Source organism: Daphnia pulicaria, chromosome 1, assembly GCF_021234035.1.
Source record: "Daphnia pulicaria isolate SC F1-1A chromosome 1, SC_F0-13Bv2, whole genome shotgun sequence".
In the NCBI taxonomy this organism is placed as follows: Eukaryota; Metazoa; Arthropoda; class Branchiopoda; order Diplostraca; family Daphniidae; genus Daphnia; species Daphnia pulicaria.
In genome coordinates, this window is record NC_060913.1 from 8,748,697 (window position 1) to 8,769,298 (window position 20,602).

At 40.5% G+C, this 20,602-nt stretch overlaps 5 protein-coding genes and 1 long non-coding RNA gene across 7 annotated transcripts in view; 3 read left to right on the forward strand and 3 right to left on the reverse strand.

Moving 5' to 3' along the window:
- Window positions 1-20,602, forward strand: part of LOC124344997 (verrucotoxin subunit beta-like) — a 493,626-nt gene that overhangs the window by 193,936 nt on the left and 279,088 nt on the right. The gene's annotated exons all lie outside the window — the stretch shown is intronic.
- The window catches only part of LOC124345827 (CUB and sushi domain-containing protein 1-like), a 217,933-nt gene that overhangs the window by 39,396 nt on the left and 157,935 nt on the right, over window positions 1-20,602 (forward strand). The window lies entirely within an intron of this gene.
- Window positions 142-656, reverse strand: LOC124351117. The gene is made up of 3 exons (XR_006921384.1): window positions 487-656; window positions 289-389; window positions 142-219 (listed from the first exon to the last, which is right to left on the reverse strand). It is a non-coding gene; the product is annotated as an uncharacterized LOC124351117 (long non-coding RNA).
- LOC124349502 (hatching enzyme 1.2-like) lies at window positions 5,298-6,879 on the forward strand. The gene is made up of 7 exons (XM_046800177.1): window positions 5,298-5,481; window positions 5,566-5,697; window positions 5,775-5,900; window positions 5,976-6,175; window positions 6,267-6,323; window positions 6,399-6,490; window positions 6,607-6,879. The coding sequence occupies exons 3-7, from the start codon at window positions 5,788-5,790 to the stop codon at window positions 6,649-6,651; spliced, it is 507 nt and encodes a 168-aa protein (XP_046656133.1). The 5' UTR covers window positions 5,298-5,481; window positions 5,566-5,697; window positions 5,775-5,787; the 3' UTR covers window positions 6,652-6,879.
- LOC124345538 lies at window positions 10,681-13,502 on the reverse strand. Of its 2 annotated transcripts, XM_046798313.1 has the most exons (6): window positions 13,438-13,502; window positions 11,944-13,331; window positions 11,806-11,868; window positions 11,602-11,676; window positions 11,383-11,538; window positions 10,681-11,319 (listed from the first exon to the last, which is right to left on the reverse strand). In XM_046798313.1, exons 2-6 carry the CDS (start codon window positions 13,310-13,312, stop codon window positions 10,865-10,867), a joined length of 2,118 nt encoding a protein of 705 aa, XP_046654269.1. In that variant the 5' UTR covers window positions 13,313-13,331; window positions 13,438-13,502; the 3' UTR covers window positions 10,681-10,864. The 2 variants fall into 2 exon arrangements, with proteins under 2 accessions (XP_046654269.1, XP_046654268.1); XM_046798312.1 differs by lacking the exon at window positions 13,438-13,502 and having other exon boundaries at window positions 11,944-13,399.
- Window positions 14,306-18,083, reverse strand: LOC124345629. The gene is made up of 7 exons (XM_046798318.1): window positions 17,678-18,083; window positions 15,676-17,062; window positions 15,537-15,599; window positions 15,366-15,407; window positions 15,243-15,284; window positions 15,011-15,166; window positions 14,306-14,947 (listed from the first exon to the last, which is right to left on the reverse strand). The coding sequence occupies exons 2-7, from the start codon at window positions 17,042-17,044 to the stop codon at window positions 14,490-14,492; spliced, it is 2,130 nt and encodes a 709-aa protein (XP_046654274.1). The 5' UTR covers window positions 17,045-17,062; window positions 17,678-18,083; the 3' UTR covers window positions 14,306-14,489.

The following is a 20,602-nucleotide window of genomic DNA, read 5'->3' on the forward strand; positions in this document are numbered from 1 at the left end:
AAGTACTCCGATTAAAGATGCAGATATGATGATGATGTATGTATCTTTTTTGTCGTTTTCGTAGGAGATGATGCCGACTGTGAAATTCCTGTGTCTCGGCTCTTCTTTGCTATTTTTCCATCGACATTCGTAGGTTCCCTTCTCCGTTTTCTTTCCTTGTAGTTGCACAACAGACGCGGTTTCGTTTTCATAGACCGAGTCGGAGTGTGTTATGCCATCCTAGATGTTAGAATACCAATTTAATTGACAACCTGAAAACACCGTTGAGAAGAATAAGAAAGAGTTCACCTTTAGCCAGTGAATGGCAACATCTTGCGACCAACGGTTGCAGATCAAATTTTTGCCGACTCCTTTTTCTAGGATAATTAAATTAGACACTGGGTCTAATTCTATTAAATTAAAAGAAATCTGTTACTATTGTTAGAAATGATAGTGATTTGCATAAGCATTTGCATCTTTTATTATTTTAATTCACAAAATTATCACCTTTAATAGTGAAAGAAATCTCTTTAACAAACGATTTGTCAGCGCCATAGACGCATTTGAATTTCGTGTACGGAGTATTTAGGGTTACGTTGATCAAGTGCAATTGGCTCTTGAAAAATTTGTCCTTCGTCCTTTCAATTTCCTTTCGAATATCTGCGACGATAGGTGAGATTTGCGAATAGAAGCAAATATAAAAATTTACGTCAATTTTCTTATAGTCTATAGACCTTATTCCAATGAAAAGGTATGGGTCAAGCCGACCTCTTTGCGTTGCGTTGCAGTGTTAAGGGGTGCCGTGAACAGAAGATTTTTATTTGGCTCGCCCATCAGTACAAGAAGGTAGGCTTGTCGGGTTAATCGTGCCCGAGGGAAGAATAGGGAGGAAAGGAAAGTCTGGTCCCCTCTTTTTTTCATTCTTTCCTTTCCTCCCTTTCCTTCCCTCGGGCACGATTAACCCGACAAGCCTACCTTCTTGTACTGATGGGCGAGCCAAATAAAAATCTTCTGTTCACGGCACCCCTTAACACTGCAACGCAACGCAAAGAGGTCGGCTTGACCCATACCTTTTCATTGGAATAAGGTCTATAGATTTATATGCCTGCGTTTGGTTCCTTTAAAAAATCTTTTGAAAACTTGTGCCATGTCGCATTCCCATTTGCGTAATAGAACCACGTTGGTGGATCTATTCGCTCGAGGAGATAGGATAATGAGTAATAAGTGCAGATTAAAGTGACGTTGGATCCTTCCACTGGATCATCAGGTGCTCCCACTCTCTCAAGTTCGATTCCTAGTTGCATAATCGCATTCAATTTTGACAAGTTTACGTGGGTGATGTCACAATTGTGATTGCCTGCTATAGCTAAATGCAAGTTGATCCCGTCGATAGCGTCGATCCGATCCACTGGGAAGATTCTGCGTATCATCTCTTCTATATCGGTATCGTTGTGTTGAATGTTAACGGGTTTTCCGTTACCAAAGGGCAAATGGCCGAATATGTAATAAAATCCCGAGTCGAAAATGGTTGGATTCTCCAACGCCAGTCCTTTTCTAGGACCGAATGACCATCTCGCATTTTCATTTGAGGAATTCCAAACCTTTTAAGCGACACGATTTTCAAATGTTTATTCGTGTCGTACGTGTTTTCTTTCATGTCACACGATTTCAAAATACCTCGAGGTACGTATTCCGTTCCCTTTCTAACTTGAAAAGTGAAATGCTGACGTTCGGATGAGTTGTAGTGAAAGACATGGTGCAAGTGTTGTATCTGGTGATTATTCTGTTTAGCCAGATTTTTTCCTTGATATTTTCATCTGTCTCCAAAATAAGTCTTCTGGTACCTGAATGCGTAAAACAAGAAAAATAAATTTGAACGACAAGTCGCAATGCCATAAGTTTCTAATAAAAAAATGACCCACTGGAGACATAAACGAATCGGGTTGCATCGAAAGAGCTAATCGGTCCTTGGCATGTGTAATAGCCCGTGTCTTCGACTGTTAGGTCAATTAAAGTCATCGTCAAAATCCGGTGCGTTTCATTTCTGAAAATTGTAATGTTCACTTTATCTCCTCCTTCCCAACCATCTTCCCACTAGAGAAAACACGGGTACGAGTGACGACATTCAAAATTGAATAATTATTCGAAATCGAGAACTATTATCACCTCAATTCGTGGAAAAATCCATTTTGGATATGGATCGGCTGAATAATTAAAAGTTCTTTCGCCATCTTCGGCGATACAAGCGAGTGTTAAGTTTGATCCTTCTTCATTGACTTGCTCGTCAAATTCTACTTTGGGGAGCATTCGTAATTGTTCGTCAGCATCAGTTTGAACGATCTGAATGGCCCAAAAAGAGAACCAAAGTGCGAGCATCAGCGCCCGTCTCGTTGAATTAGTGTCACACATTGTCAACTTAATGCTGGGAATTGCAGCAGCCCCACCGTGTCCAAACGCGAAACACAAATTTCAATTATTGAATAGTTTCAATTGAAAACGACGAGCAATTATTCAATTTCTATTTCGGGTCAGGAAATTAGCGTCAAATGTTTCACTCTCAAACGTCTACAGCGCACTAGAGTTATACCCTTTTGCTTGAACGCTCTCGGCTAGTGAACAAAGGCAGTAGCTCAGACATTTATTTAGAAACATTGGCGGTGAACGGGTATTTCCATGACGACATGCTGAAATCAGGAAACGAGAAGTGGTTTCGAGATTGCAACCCAATCAGGTTCTCTTTTCACGACTGACGGAAATGGGTTACATGAAAATCGACAGAATATTTCCCCTAAGAATCGTACACTTGGTTTGCGGTAATGATAATTGGAACCATGACAATCACGGCTGAATTTCAAACCCTTATAATCAAATGATCACTTATTTAAAAAAGAAATGATGAGGAGCAATTAAATAACATTTAGGCCTACTAATAGTTACTTTCATGTTAGAATCTGGCAAGGGCAAGCAGGTCTTTGTAAGAATCAAATTTCCTGTCCATTTCAGTGGAAACTGATGGAGAGAACTTTTTTATAATAAAATAAAATTTTAATTTAAAAATTAAAACTCCTTTAAATGAATTGAATTTTTGTCGTTGATTAGCATGTTATAATAAATAACATACCAACATTACGACGACAACGACGGCCAAACCTACAACCACCAATGCAACAACAACCCTCTACCGATTCTTTTTAGTTGCATCCTTCCTGATCCAGCAGGTAATGAACATGATTCGATGGCCCTACAAAATTGAATTGACCAGTTAATTGAAATTTCTTTCGTTTCTATTAAATCACGAATCTGACCGTCTCTAGTCTCTACAAATCCATTGCGGTAGTCATCGGGAGCAAAGCATGCGGAAATTGCACCAATGTGACATCAGGCCGATCAGGGGGAGGTGTCGTCCAGTCTCGCAACTTTCCCGTCCGGAGACTACGGGAATGATTCCAGGGTTTGCCAAGTCACCACAATCACACCAGCAGGAAAGAGAATCCAATTGAAATTCGCCACCTTCATTGTGGAGACTGACATCGGCTTTGTCTTGGTAAGGAAAAGAAATTGAATTTCATTACTACTATTCGATGCAGCGATTCAAATTAGTTTAACTTGTCAGGTTGCCGATGGTGTCTAGGGACTCTATTGTTTCCAACAGCCGGAAGCACAATTCCTGCCGCAGTGCCCGCGTAACAACCGACGTTATGTCCATCGGCTTTCAATCCCAATACCGCCGTATACAATTGGCAGGCGACTTCTTCTGTGACGGTAAAATTTCATTTTTCATAAACTATTCTTCTTTATTCAAACGCTCAACATTTTTTAACCTTGACAGAGAACACAGCTAGAGTTCCTGTTACGTTCATAATCCAGCAAGTAACGCCCATTCATTCGATGAAATCATTTGAAATCCAATTTATTAACGGGGATAAGGTTTAAGAAAACGAATTTTACTTTCTTATTGTCAGTCAAATTAATCTACGCGTCTGTGGATTACATGCGACATTCATGGTGCATTTTTCATACAAAAGTGGACCAGCTCCATTCGTCGTAACAAAGAGTATGATGACAGCTAACAATTTTTTTTTTTATAACAGAGTGAGGAAATGTGTGCACCAATGTGACGTCGGCGGGCTCTGGTGTTGTCTAGTATCCAAACTTCCCCGGCGACTACGGCAATTCCGACAAATGCGTTGCCGTCATGGTCGTGCCAGCAGAAAGCGAATCCAATTGAAATTCACCACCTTCAATTTGGAGACTAATAACCCAAGCCTTTGTTTGTGTAAACAATGAATCGATTTGAATCGATGGTATTTCATTAAATGTTCCCCAAGCCCCCCATTTCTAATGTACTTTATTGTTTTATACTAATATTACTGTGTATTTCAGTATTCGGTGGAATGAATATTTAACTTATTGTTTGACTTCTCAGGTTGATGAAGGATACACGTCTTTATTGCCATGTTCAACCGGAAGTACAGCTCCTGCAGTAGTCAACTCAACTAGCAACACAATATATTTGCCTTTTTATATACCACCGGTAGCAGTATTCAACCCAATAATTGGCAGGCGACTCACACGTTGCTGCGTGACGGTCCAAATTTCACATCAAAAATCCTATTTTCATTTAAACCGGGCGCCATTTTCATTTTCTTTAATCCTGAGCATGCAGGAAGATACAACTATTGCAACAGTACAATATCTACAACCGAAAAGCAACAATAGTGAAGATAAAGTCATAGTATAAAATAACTTGTTTTCCTTCTTTATCAAGGTGCATTTTGACAGAATCAATTAGCGCTTCAATCTCTAACCCTTTGGATTTTCATAATTATATTTATTATCCGTTATATAACTACCGCATGTTGTTATAACAGCCGTTGTTTTTGAAGTAGTGTAGGTGCATGTGGATACAGGTGTACCTGGATGTGGACACGTCAGTACAACTAGCTGGGCAATGGAACCAATTTGTACCGAGCTCAATTATAGATCCAACACATGCGCACCTGCTGGCAATGTGGCATCAGGTGTTGGCTATTAATGTGCAAATATATTTTGATTCCCTCCATTTTAGAGAACCTGTTGAAGCAAACTGGACTCTGGCCGACCGGATAAAAAGAGGACCGCCCGGTGGTGCAGAGACAGGATTCAACGAGAGCTGCGCATCGACTAGGCACGGACAACCTCCTCTCTCTTCGCCATCCAGCAATCCAGTTCAGCAGGTGATACTATTCTTCGCCTAAAGTTTAGACTAGATTTGTCACCGTTGTCTCTTTTAATCGGCTTTCATTTGTTTCTGATTTGATTTTGACGAGACAAAGTTATTGACGACGAGAATCATGACGAAGAAATCGAGTGCCAGGGTTATGCTGGCCTTGGTTTGGTCGTGTTGCTGAACGATCCAAGTCATCACGGGGACTCCAGTCGGAACACCTGAAATGGATCGAGATTGCGGATTGCCCTTGACCGAGGCAGAACTTGCATGCGTTTCAACATTTGGCAAAGCAGGTAGTATATCGTTTTCGACTTAATTTTGATGCCTCTACTTCTAATATCGAATGGTTTCATTTTTATTTGGATCGTTTACTTTAGCACCTGATGACTTCCCCACGTCCGAGGGAGATGACATCGTCAGCCTACCGAATCAACCCAATAAGAACGCTTTCGTTGATAGAAAATGGCCCAATGCTAGCGCAATTCCATACGTCATCGACTCGGCATTTGGTATGACGCCCCTCATTTTGTCCATGTCGCTTTTCATTGAATCAAAATGTTTTATGCAATCGTAATTATTCAATCAGATGCCAAGGCGCGATGCGCCATCGGTTACGCCATGACGCAGTGTACCACAAGATTTCCTGCATTCGCTTCGTCCCGCGTACGATCCAGTCGGACTACATCAAAATCAACAAATTCGATACCACAGAGTACGTATACGCTTCGCCAGAAACATTTATTAGTTGTTGACCGATTCGTTAATTGTGGTTTGACACTTTCAACAGTTTAAGTTGCTCCTCAACAGGACTCGGTTTCTATAAAGGTTTAGAAGCACACCACATCACTTTGTCGACTAGCTGTTACCAGTATAAACCGGGAACCGTCATACACGAATTGATGCATCGTATCGGGTTTGCCCACGAACACAATCGACCCGATCGTGACACATACGTCAACATTCTTTGGGATAAAATTATTGAAAAAGGTTAGTCCGATTCATTGACTTTCGTTTAAGTGTCTAATAAGTGACGGGGGAATAACTGGGTGGCCATATTCTTTCGTTACTTTTCAATCAGACCGGAGGCAGTACGCCATTACGCAAGGATCCAGCCTTATCTATAGATACGACTATGGTCAGTTTGAAAATTGATATTCCTTTTCTCTTTTGTGAACTTTTGTTTAATTTGTTTGTGTTTTTTATGCCGCAAGTTCCGTGATGCATTATCCGCTGGGTATTAAAATGACGACGAAATTAAACACCAATGGGGCTGTCATTGGACAGCGAGATGGTTTAAGTAAGGTACGTTCAAATGAATGCAATTGCCAAACTTGCAACTCGACTTTTGACGTGCAAGAATTCCAAGATCACGTTTATCTATAGAAACAAATTATCTCGTTTTTTTCTATGCTCAACAGAATGATGTCATCAAACTCGCACTGATGTACTGCCTAAGGGGGTGATAACGCTAACTTTTGAAACGCACCAAGTGTTGCAGTTCAACCATTCCTCGCTGCAACGATTCCCCGTTACTCTTCACACAAGATGTAATTCTGTCGTTGAATTTTGACACTTTGTTTAATATTTGGGTGGAGGTTATTTTAATTTTATTCCTTTCACCTAATAAATCTGATGATTTACAGCTATTTTATTATCAATTTGCAAAAACAAATAAATTGATTTAGTCCCTAGCGAAGCAATTGTGTCATCCTTGTCGTTTATAAGTTCCCCCTTCCTTCTTTGCCGTTGTTGCGTCATAGGACGCCACAGACAAGTCGTCGTGTTGTTATGCGTTCGTGTGCTGCCCATATGAGTGGAGTTCATTATTAGAAATCATTGAATTCGACTTAAATGACCAGCGACTTGTGTTTTATGGCAGCCAAAAATGAGACTTCCGGACTGTCACATTTGCTGGGGACTCTAAACTCACTCGGCCAAAATTCAAGCCCAAGTTCAACCTGTCGACCCACTCCTTTTGCGATCCTGCTCGGTCGTGAACCTCCCGAGAGAACCGACAAAACTGAATTTTCAAATAAATTGAAATTCACCGCTGAAGACATGGGCGTGTTGCCGCAAATTTGTCGGCTTAATTAATGGCGAATTTATTATCACCAGATTCTCACAATCAAAAACAAATTTTGATAACTTTGAAATTAAAATGTCAGATTTATTTTTATATCTGGCAACACAAGCAGACGAATTTTGCACATCATTCGCCAAATTACAAGCTGCTGTCATGGTGACTCAAATTTTCTATTGCTCTACTTTTTACGCTTTTTACGTTCGTCTAACGCTCTAATAAGCTAACACAAAATTGCGAGTGATTGAAAGTGAATGAGGAAAATCGACTCTACACGCTTTAGCGTTGTAAGTCTTGGACAAAAACTACAAATTAACAGAAATGGCTTCAGCCTTGTCAGCAGAAGGCTGTAACCGCCTCGTGTTCGAAGCTTAAAATAAGTTAGTGCAGTTGGAAGTAATCTAGGAAAATAATAAAAAATATTAATTTCAAAATGGTCGCCGTCTTTTGTCGTCGGAATTCGGAAAGTGCCTCATTCCTCATTGCCTTTGCACTGATGGCTGAATGATATCTGTGATCAACATTATGGTAATCAATTTTCTTTTTGATTTGTGTGTTTGTTAAGTTACTTGTCCATCTGCTTATTTAGCCAATGTTCATCCGAAAAAATTGTTGATTCAGTTTTATTTGCACGCCTAAATGTTTAACCCCCTCGATTCAGAAATATCCATTCTGTTGGCCAAAAAATTGGATTGGTTTGCACATTATAGTTGAAGTTATTTTCTCATCTGATTTTGTTCTGATACTTCTGAACATAATGAAATGTTTCTTTTATTTCCAGAATTACTTGCTCGAATCCTCCTACTTCCACATCTGCTCAGTTTTTCCTACCACACACTGGGTCGCTGATTCATTATCAAGAAGAAACGACCTAATAAAGTAAATCTTTGATGAAATGCATAATTACAGTTTGTAATTGCATTTTGCTTTATAAACTTTCAGTATGTGATGACGTCGTTCCATAAAAAATTGCTCTCTGCCATGAAAGCAATTGATGTCTACTCCCATGACAAAATGTTTTGTAAATGTTTTGTAAATTTCCGACTTCACTAAAAGATCAATCGAAAATGGGGCGAAAACTGGAAGCTGGAGTCAAATCGGGCATCAAGCAGCCCGTAGTATCTCCTGATCCAGCTGTTATTTCATTCAATTGATTCACTTCCAGAGTTAAAAAAAAAAGGTATGGAAATTCTTGATCCTCGTATGCCAGGTATTCTAATCATCCTAGAAAATCAGATATTTGCTTCTGTTAACGAAAAATGTTTTCGTCACCAGAAAGTCACATTGTAAATTTTGGTCGATTGGATAAGTCGTCGTCCTTCTTCCACTTCATCGTCAATGGACACTGTACCTGCCATCCTCCAGTGACGCAATCATAATAGGTGAGAGAAGTTATGCCAATTGCCAATACTTTCCTGTCAGAAAAAAAGAAACAAATAATTATAGTGGCTTATTCACCGACTTGTAGTAAACTTTTGGAATGACAAATCCAGGCTGGCCTTTTTGGAGTTTTTCAAAACGTTTCTCCAAGTTTTGTCTTTTTACTTAACAGGTTAACCCCCACCAATCTGTATCGAGCGGAATTTGACATTCTTTTTCCTTTCTAACCTTTTGTCCTTTTCCTTCGTCTCTGTGTATATTCATGTGTGTGTGAATGTATTCACAAGGGCACTCCTTATTTCGATTCCCCCACCTCTCCCACGGAAGCCAATTGCCCATGTCGCTGCACAACTTCCGCTACTGGACTCTGAACGAGAAAACGATTCCAGCGAAATCCAATGGAGGATTCTGCTCCCTTATGCCGATTTTGGAGGCTGGCGGGTTGTGGGGTCCTACCGTGTCTCATCGCTTCCATCCAAGCAAAGCATGAGCTAATCCATCTCACTGCGACGACTACAAATGGCGGAATAATACCCCAGTGGCGCCTGAGGAAGTCTTCAGCAGCATTTCAAACTGCGAATCCGGAACGGATGGACAGGGTGCGATCGTCAAATTCCGATCCATAGACGAGAAACCAGTAAGAATTCGATTTTCCTTTCTTGATTTCTTGTTCGTATCTTTTATATGTTATTGAATATCCGAGTCATCAAAAGTGTCAACTAGGACGTTGGTCATCGATTCCGTCAGGAGATACTTCTCATCAGTGGCTGTTATCGATTTTCATGAGTTGCACCCAGGGATTCCTGCTTTCGTTTTGATTTAAACAAGAACCCAGTGAGTTAACTTTGGTTTCCACCCAGTTCATGCACGCACAGTCATTTAAATCGAACTGCCAAACCGTTGAAATAAGCTACACTCGAGATGTGTCAACTGTTATTATTCCTCGTTGTTGTGCGACTCTGATGCTTTAGTGAACGATTCCTTCTTGTTTGATCTATGCAAATTGTGATGGTCTCGACGCAAAGTTCAGGCAAACTTATTCTCAGGTATGGAAGGTGTTTAAAACATGATCTGTTTGTTGCTGGTAATGCTGGTAACATTCCCTTTTGTATTCTGATACTGATTTCAAATAATTTTTAGAGCCTGTAATCGAATATTATACCAAGTTTTCTTTATTTTGTCGATGAACAGGTTTTATTCGCGATGCAACATTTGGCTGAGAACTGGATGGATGGAAGCCAATTCTTGTTCCAGCTGTTTGCTGATGCAGGGATGGAAAGGTGACACGAGATACACCAGGTAGGAACCACATCTCACGTATTATTCGTGTGCGATTGTCTGTTGTGAGATTTCAGGATAGATTGAGTCTAAGGGCGACTATTGATGTCAATGTTTCAGATCATGTTTAGCTATTCTTCGAACTTATATAGTCAATCAGCGAATACTTCAGAGACTACCACTTTCGTGTCAAAGTATCCCGTTGTTACTGTAATTGTTGGGCTTTGCCAGCGCAAAATGTTGTCGCATTCAAACAGTTTACGTATATTAGGATGATTTGAATCAGGCGTCTCAAGTTTTATCACACGGAATGAATTGCACACCTTAGTAAAGTGATCGATTTCAACACCTTGACATTCATATCGATCTCCGTAGTATTACGCTTTTCCGACAGGCCAATAACTCAATCCCTCCCAGTTTTACGAGTATAATTTAACCCGAATCTTGTTGTTGGGTGAACTTTTTTCGTTAACGCTACGATAAAAGAATCGCGTTGATTATCCAATTGTTATCCAAAAGCTCAAATCAGCTGTCGAAATAGTTAGGAAATTGAACTGCGCTTTGAATGTCTGTTTAATCGTAGTGAAACATTCAATCCTAGTTGGAAAAATCATCTTTCTCTTGTTAAATCCACCCTTTTGCATATTTGGCTTTATACCTCTTTGTTTGAAATATGAAATTTATCCGCGTTCTCTTGCAGACAAAAAGAAATGATTGACATAATCAACAAGTATTTTCATCCTTGACACAAAGGTTAATCGATAACAATTTATTTCATGGGATGGGATCGGATTATTTGTTTAAACTTTGAAAATCTCAAACAAGATTCGCGAGTGTGGATTTCAATTTGTAAATTTCAAGAAATGGATCATTTTGGGAATCTTTTCGTACCAAATTGTTTTTGTTTTTTCTCACATGAATTTTGTAGGTAGCCTTGTTTAAAAGATGTCTTCTTCCATAAGCCAACCAGCAAAACTTGTAAACGGGCCATAAGATGTTTCGGGTTTATTACTGTGCAACATTCCTCCCTTTAATATCAATCGAATTTGGTCGTTGCTACCAAGTTGCAAAATGTACTGGAGTGTCAATGTTTGGAAATTCTTTTGACCATAGACCTGCCCTATTTTTATCCAATTCGATGTAGCATCAGTCTTCATTTGCATATCAACTCGAGCATCATCAACCCTATCACTCACTCCCGTAAATGCAAAGAAATATTTTCCCGATCTAGGAGCTACGAATAATCCACTGGAACTAATGGCATTGCCCACATTCATTCTGATCAGGTCAAAGGGAATTTCCTTGTTGACACTTCGAAAATGGGTCGTCGATTGAGCGTGGAAGTAAACGGGCCCTGATTTAACGTTGACGTAGCCGATCACTTTCTGGAAATCTACAAAACAATTCAATATAGATGGATGGGATGGGAGACGATAATTAAAAATTATTTTTGTACCCGGATCGTGGTGTTGCTTTGCGAAGTTGCAGTGAACAGTTTCCATGTTGCTTTTTCCCATGATGGAATAGAATCCGCTTTTAATGTGTCCGATTTCTCGGAGGTCGGCACAGGATGAGGGCATTTTACCAATGTCCACAATGGCGCTCGTTCTCTCTATTTAATAGGGAAAAAAGCTTAATGCGAATTGAGAGAATTGGTCTAATGTTTATACCGTACCATTTACTAAATGTAACATATCAACGTTACTGGCATTTACATCGTTGATTAAATTGTAAACAGTTACGTTCGTGTCTGTAACAAAAAAATTTGATAAAATTGGCGGAAATTCTCTATCGTGAAACATTCGCCCTTTGACTTAAGTACCGGATGTTCTCAAATTATCTTATTCTGTTTATTTAGTCACATTTTTTAAAATGTTACCGTTTTGCTGCTTTTCCGATTTTTTGATAAGTTTCAAAGCGGATGATAAACGATTTTGTGTTTCTGTGGAAAATTGAAACAATATTTTATCAATTACGACAATTAATCAAAACGTAGAGAAATTATTCATAGAAATACCTTTTAATTCGTCTTTCAACTCTTGCCATTCATCCGTGGCTGTCAGGTCAGAGTTTTGAATGAAATGGATGGGAGTTGACAGGACGGCGGTCGAATAGCGGACGCTCACTTTGCGATCCTGGAAGGATTGCGTGTCCCGCAGTTTTGCCAAATTGACTCTGCTGAGGGCCAGCGGTTTGGGAACAAATTTCTCTCCCTCCCATTCGCCGTGATTTTTACTTTCCTGGAGAAATTTGTTGATGTCTTCCTTCGTTGTCGAACCGTGACGTGAAATTTCAGTTTTGAATTTTGTATGGAACGAAGCGATGCCCAGGACACTACCCCCTGCGCCGAACTCAAATGTGTTGGTATTTTGGAACGTGTCAATCAACTTTTTCTGGTCTTCCTTGTCCAATTTGTCGTAAATGTCGTTCATAGTTTTCGTGGTCTTGTCCGGTCGGTAGTTGTCGTCGTTCCAGAAAACCGAGTCCCACATTTTGTCGCTTTGCTCTTTGATGGTCGTCCTGGACGAGACGAGCAAATTCTTCAACATGTTGTAGATTTGCGACTCTGAATTTTGGGAAACGACGTCGGAGTCGTCGAACGTGTCGACCAAGACGTTGGTCATCGATTCCGTCAGCAGTTTCTTCTCATCGGTGGCCGTTAGCAGAGCTTCTTTTGTATTTTCGTTGAATTTCTGCAACATTTGCGCCATCATTTGTCCGGAGACGATGTTGTCGATGCGGATGACCGTCTGTTTGGTTTGCGACGTCTGCGAAGACAAACTGAAAAGGAGTTTAAAGTCGTTGAATTGTTTGGGGTTGGTCCGCATGGCGGCCGCCAGTTGGTTGCAATCTCGTTGGTGGAAACAGGAAAGTGTCAACTGGAGCGACTCGTCCAGTTGATACGGTAGCCAATTTGATTTTAGTGAAAAGGTGGTGGACGGTGTCGTGCTTGCCAGGATCACTTTATCGAATGGGATGACTTGAACCTGATGAGGATCGATTGGCTGACGGAGAAATTTTGTCAAATAATTGACGACTTTGCTCTCGACTTTTAGGTTCCACATTTCAACGCGGAAACGAACCTCGGGTTGTTTTGTGACGTTGTTGTAGAAACTCGCTGCGCTTTGGTGGTCCAGCAAGGCGATGGGCGCGTAAAAATATTTTTTGTCACTTGCATTTGTCGTTGTTGCCTTGTGATTGTTTGCGTGTTCGTAAATGTTGATTCGGAAACTGCCGTGGGGCATAGAACAGAGTTCGCTGGGTGAAATTTGGAGTTTGGCCCACGAAGATGTTGTCTCGTCTGATTGGCAGAAAACTCCAACACAAAGTAGAAGGAATGCAATGAGGGATTTTTGCATCCATTTCGGCGACAAAGAATGTTTCATTTTTTGGTACGTGAATCTCCTACCATTTAAATATATTCCCATAGAGAAAGAAATGTATCAAATTGATTGTTAAAACCTGACGAAATCTTTTCGTTCAAAGATAAATGTACTGGAAAATGACTTACTTGGCAATTTTTTCGTCAGGATTTAAGTAGCGAAAGTTCTTAGTCGGGTTCTACAGTTAACCAACTAATGCAGCTAGCGTCAAGTAGCTCTCCGCCTTTAAATACTTCTTTAATCGGAAACAACCTGGATGGCAACAGAGACAAGTGCTGATAATAATAGCAGAGTAGAAAAGGTGAAAGTCTCGTTGCCGGATCAAAATACTGCGTTTCTGTTTACTTAATAGAATGATTGTAATTGTCGTCATGAGTTTTATCACACGCAAAATGTACTGTACACCTTAGTTGAGTGATCAACAATTTTCTCGACTGAAAGGTTAATCTCCTTTTGACGCTTTTGTGACAGGCCGATAACTTAGTCCCTTCATGTTTTAAGACTTTGATAATAGAATGGCACTCGCGCCCAGTTTCAACGCACTGGCCGGGGCAATTTTAAGTTTCATCCATTCCATTTTTAGATCTTTATTGCATTTCTAATCTTGTCCGTTTCTATTTACAACTTGATTAGCGTCGGTTTCGAGCCGTGTCCATGGCAACGCAGTCGAGTGATTGTGTACGTCGCAATCCCGCCTATGGTGTAGGCAACCGGAAGCGCCATTCTTCATACACTTAATACCATTCATTACACTTAATAACTTTTTTTAATGACCTAGTAAAGATTTACGTTATTAAGTATTACGCTTTTCTAGGAAATTGAACTGCGCTCTGAATGTCTGTTGAATCGTAGTGAAACATTTAATCCTAGTTGGAAAAATCATCTTTCTTTTGTCTAATCCACCCTTTTGCATATTTGGCTTTATACCTCTTTGTTTGAAATTAATCCGCGTTCTCTTGCCGACAAAAAAGAAATGATTGACATAATCAACAAGTATTTTCATCCTTGACACAAAGGTTAATCAATCATTTATTTCGTGGGATCGGATCGGGTTATTTGTTTGGATTTAAAGTAACAAAGAATCGCTAGTTAGGATTTGAGGTGTCAACTGAAACCACTAATTAATTTTGGGGATTTTTAAAATTGTAATTTTTTTTTGTCAATGGATTTTGTAGAAGGTTTAAAATATATCCTCTTCCATTATCCAGCCAGCAAAAGTTGTAGACGGGCCATGATTTGTACCAGTACCACTCTGACTGTGCAATGATCCTTCCTGTAATATCAATCGAATTTGGTCGCCTTTACCAAGTTGCAAAATATTCTGGATCGTCAAAGTATTCAAATTCCATTGACCATAGGCGTGCCCTATTTTTATCCAATTCTTATCATCACCAGTCTTCATCTGAAATTCAACTCGAGCAGAAGAAGCCCGGCCACTCAATCCCGAAAAAGCAAAGAAATATTTTCCCGATTTAGGCGCTACGAATAATCCATTCGAATGTATGGCATTGCCCACATTCATTCTGATCAGGTTATAGGAGATTTCCTTGTTGAAAATAGAAAAACCGGTCGTTGATTGAGCGTGGAAGTAAACGGGCCCTGATTTAACGTCAACGTAGCCGATCACTTTCTGGAAATCTACAAAACAATTCAATATAGATGGATGGGATGGGAGACGATAATTAAAAATTATTTTTGTACCCGGATCGTGGTGTTGCTTCGCGAAGTTGCAGTGAACAGTTTCCATGTTGCGTTTCCCCATGATGGAATAGAATCCACTTTTGATGTGTCCGATTTTTCGGAGGTCTGCACAGGACGCGGGCATTTGACCAATGTCCACAATGGCGCTCGTTCTCTCTGTTTAATATAGAAAAAAGGTTGATTTGAATGACGATGGTATCGAGAGAAGCTTGGTCTAACGTTTACACCGTACCATTAAAATGTTTGGTCAAATTGAAAACAGTTGTGTTCGTATCTATAACAAAAAAATATAGTATATTAAATTGGCAGAAATTCTAAAATGTGAAACGATCGCCCTTTGACTTTGGTACCGTACCATTTAAATCGTTGATTATATTGAAAACAGTTGCGTTGGTGTCTGTAACAAAAAAAATTTTATGAAATAGGCGGAAATTCTAAAGGGTGAAACATTCGCCCTTTGACTTAAGTACCGGATTTAGTTAAATAATCTTATTCTTTTATTTAGTCGCATTTTTTTAAATGTTACCGTTTTGCTGCTTTTCTAATTTTTCGATAAGTTTCGAAGCGGATGATAAACGCTTTTGTGTTTCTGTGGAAAATTGAAAAATTTTTTTTATCAATTACGACAATTAATCAAAACGTAGAGAAATTATTCATAGAAATACCTTTTAATTCGTCTTTCAACTCTTGCCATTCATCCGTGGCTGTCAGCTCAGAGTTTTCTATGAAATGGATGGGAGTTGACAGGACGGCGGTCGAGTAGCGGACGCTCACTTGGCGATCCTGGAAGGATTGCGTGTCCCGCAGTTTTGCCAAATTGACTCTGCTGAGGGCCAGCGGTTTGGGAACAAATTTCTCCCCGTCCCATTCGCCGTGATTTTTACTTTCCTGGAAAAGTTTGTTGATGTCTTCCTTTGTTGTCGAACCGTGGCGGGAAAGTTCAGTTTTGAATCTCGATTCGAACGAGCCAATACCCACGACACTACCCCCTGCGCCGTATTCAAATGTGTTGGTATTTTGGAACGTGTCAATCAACTTTTTCTGGTCTTCCTTGTCCAATTTGTTGTAAATGTCGTTAATAGTTTTCGATGTCTTGTCTGGTCGGTAGTTGTCGTCGTTCCAGAAAACCGAGTCCCACATTTTGTCGCTTTGCTCTTTGATGGTCGTCCTGGACGAGACGAGCAAACTCTTCAACATGTTGTAGATTTGCGACTCTGAATTTTGGGAAACGACGTCGGAGTCGTCGAAAGTGTCGACCAAGACGTTGGTCATCGATTCCGTTAGCAGTTTCTTCTCATCAGTGGCCGTTAGCAGAGCTTCTTTGGTACTTTCGTTGAATTTCTGCAACATTTGCGCCATCATTTGTCCGGAGACGATGTTGTCGATGCGGATGACCGTCTGTTTGGTCTGTGACGTCTGCGAAGACAAACTGAAAAGGAGTTTGAAGTCGTTGAATTGCTGAGGTTTGGTCTGCATGGCGGCCGCCAGTTGGTTGCAATCTTCTAGTTGGAAACAGGAAAGTGTCAACTGGAGTGATTTGTCCAGTTGATACGGGAGCCAATTTGATTTCAGTGAGAAGGTGGTGGACGGTGACGTGCTGGCCAGGATCACTTTATCGAATGGGATGACTTGAACCTGATGGGAATCGATTGGCTGACGGAGAAATTCGGTCAAATAATTGACGACTTCGCTCTCGACTTTTAGGTTCCACATTTCAACGCGGAAACGAACCTCGGGTTGTTTTGTGACGTTGTTGTAGAAACTCGCTGCGCTTTGGTGGTCCAGCAAGGCGGTGGGCGCGTAGAAATATTTTTTGGCACTTGCATTTGTCATCGTTGCCTTGTGATTGTTTGCGTGTTCGTAAATGTTGACTCTGAAACTTCCGTGGGGCATAGAACAGAGTTCGCTGGGTGAAATTTGGAGTTTGGCCCATGAAGATGTCGACTCTTCTGATTGGCAGAAAACTCCAACACAAAGTAGAAGTAACGCAATGAGGGATTTTATCATCCATTTCGGCGACAAAGGATTTTTCATTTTTAGCACGTGAATCTCCTACAATTTAGATATATTCCCATAGAGAAAGAAATGTATCAAATTAATTGTTAAAACCTGACGAAATCTTTTCGTTCAAAGATAAATGTACTGGAAAATGACTTAGGCTACTTGGCAATTTTTTCGTCAGGATTTAAGTAGCGAAGGTTCTTGGTCGGGTTCTACAGTTAACCAACTAATGCAGCTAGCGTCAAGTAGCTATCCGCCTTTAAATACTTCTGTAAACGGAAACAACCTGGATTGCAACAGAGACAAGTGCTAATAATAACAGCCGAGTTGAAATGGTCAATTAGTCTCGTTGCCGGATCAAAATACTGCGCTACTGTTTACTTAATAGAATGATTTTAATCGATGTCATGAGTTTTATCACCCGCAAAATGAACTGTACACCTTAGATGAGTGATCAACAATTTTCTCGACTGAAAGGTTAATCTCCTTTTGATGCTTTTCTGACTTAACGATAACTTAGTCCCTTCATGTTTTAAGACTTTGATAATTGTGTAAAGGTTCTCGAAAAGAACCCTACACTAATAATAACGAACGTAAAAATGCCGGAGGCGATTTCCCCAAAAATGTAAATGGTGTAGTGGTTTTAAAAAAGGAGTGAGTACATACCAAAAATAGGAAGAGAAAAGGGAAGAACACTGGATTGATATTGGCTATTCTCAACTGACAGTTCTAACTAACTCAGGTCTGGTCTCGGAATAGCAATGCCAATACTAACTTCAAAACATCAGCTTTTATGCCCAAACATTTCTATTGCCACGTAGTTGACGTCTAACTACGCAGTTCTAGAAATGATTAGGTTACATTTAATGACACGTATACGGAAATGCAATTATAATAAAGTCACGCACTATGAACTCATGGATCCTCCATACGAGTCCCACAAGACGCCAAACGTTCAATCAGCACGTTTGGAACACCTGCAGAGCTCAGATATACGAACAACATGACATCATTAATCAATATAAATCTGGTGCAACATGATCCGTTACCATAGAATGGCACTTTCGCCCAGTTTCAACGCACTGGCCGGGGCAATTTTAAGATTCATCCATTCCATTTTTAGATCTCTATTGCATTTCTAATCTTGTCCGTTTCTATTTGCAACTTGATTAGCGTCGGTTTCGAGCCGTGTCCATGGCAACGCAGTCGAGTGATGGTGTACGTCGCAATCCCGCCTATGGTGTAGGCAACCGGAAGCGCCATTCTTGCGGCCAACAATCAACGGGATGGTCAACAACATCATTTTTAGTTGTTCTGCCTGTCACAAAACGGGCACGGAATTTCTAATTGATAGTCGTTTTTCACTCGTGACGGTATTTGTTCGCAAACATACAGTAAACGATTTCTGTGGTGTTTTCCCATACTTATTTTCATGCCATAACGCAGTAGTCCCTTCCCCTTACTTTTTAATGAGCTACTTTTTGCCAATCATTTCATTAACTCTATTCATTGGCCCATTGCTTACTTTTTAGTGACATTTTGATTGAAGCGCCAATTCAACGTGACGTATACAACGCGGCCGAGAGAATTGCCACCTAGTTGACTGGCTTCCGTTTGTTCTTGAATGGGTTCAACCGCGGTCCACCATCCAAACCTTCGCGTGGGCTGGCGGCCACTTGATGTCGGCAAGTTCGTCCCCTCTCCTGCATCGTCCGAGAAGTTCCAGGTAAATTGAATGAGCTTATTTCGGTGGCAAAACAAATTCATTGTTGGAGGGAAAAGCTTTGAAGTTTGAAAGACAAATTGAAAGACTTCTTGTTCAAAACTTCTTTGACTCATAAACCTCTGATTCTCCCGTAGGAAATGAAGTTCTTTTCGATCGTCTTCTTTCTTTTGGCTGTCGCTGCTGGGGAACGGTAAGCTGTTTTGACTATTTCTCGTTTTATAGATTCAATATTTAACCTCTGGCGCCAAAACATATTCCTCCTCTGGGCCTCCTCCTCTGGGCCTACTATGTCCAAAACAGGAGGCCATTGACGAAATCTGCAATTCCCAGCAGACGCAAACAAAACTGATAGCGAGAAGAACTTGGCCAAACCAACAACCGTCCCGACAACTGCCAGTCCAAAGAGCACACCAACCGCAGAGCCATCCACTGTTTCGACGATTCAAACAACTACAACTACCAAGGCTACAACAACTCCTTTGCCGGTTCTTTTTAGTTGTTCTGTTTCTGATCCAGCGGGTAATGAACATCATTCGATTGCCGTAACAAACTTGAGGTTGAAACGACTAAGTGAATTGAAATTTCTCTCGTTTCAATTGAATCACGAATCTGACCGTCTCTACAAATCCATTGGCGGACGCCTAAAGACTGCGGAACTATGTGCGGCGACGTGACTTCAACGACTTCTGGTGTTGTCCAGTCTCCCAATTTCCCTGGCGAATTGTTAAAGGATTTGCATAGTCGTCATTACCGCGCCGGAAGGATGGATGATCCAATTAAAATTCACCACCTTCAATTTGGAGATCGGCAAAGCCAATGTTGGGGTAAGAAAAAGAAATTGAATTTCAGTTTTCGATGCGGCGATTTTATCCGAATTTTATTTGACATTCTCAGGCTAACGATGGTGTTGTGTATCTATCGCCTCCAACAGGCGGAAACACCATTTCTGCCTTCATCCCCGTAACAACCAACGCGATGGGCATCATCTTTTAATATTCTGCCAGTAGTAAACACAATACCTCGACATTCTATTGACGGTCGACTTTTTCTGTGACGGTTAATTTCCATTTGCGTCAGCAATTCCTGATATTACGATATTTTTCTTGTTTCAAACGTTCCCAGAAATAGAGGTCGCTTATGTTTAATTTAATTACGCGGTTTTGCGTTTGATACAACTTTGTAGAGAAAGGTTCATAGGTTCTTAACTTAATTAATGAAACTTCAAGTTGTTTGAAATCAGCTGCTGCCAAAATGACTGTTTCGCCCTGCTGGGTTGGTAGTGGACTAATGGTTAAATCGTACTAAGGCGCTTAGCTTGATTAGTAATAGTTACTGCTTGGTGTAATTTCAATTTTTTTATTTTGTATTTGTCCAGTTATTAAACCGAGTGGCGATGCGACGACGACGACGTCCTTCTCGATTGGCAAACGAATCCCTGGCGAACTCTGCGTCCAGTAGCTCCAGCTGAACATCGTCGTAAAAGTGGCACTGACGACCTGATCCGGAAGAAGAATTTGAAGAGCAAACTGCGTGAAGGTAAAAAATTAACCTTGAAATATTTCAATCGCAATATTCAATTAAAAGAGTAAAGAAATGTCCCATGAGTCACAAATCTCTCGAGTTAACAGTCGACTATCTGCTCGAGCACTTTAAAACGTTAAGTAGGTCCTAAACAAGAAACAAGAGACGCACGATAGTCACACTGACCTTTGGGGTTTAGTTTTGAGATTCCCGTTGTATTCGTTTTTCCTATTGCATTCGCAGTATTTCTCGCCTTGCACCTTTTCCAAATGAACCTTGAAAGAAAGAGAGTGACGTAAGCCACGAGCAGAAAATAAGTTCGCCCTCCCTTTTATCGATTGACG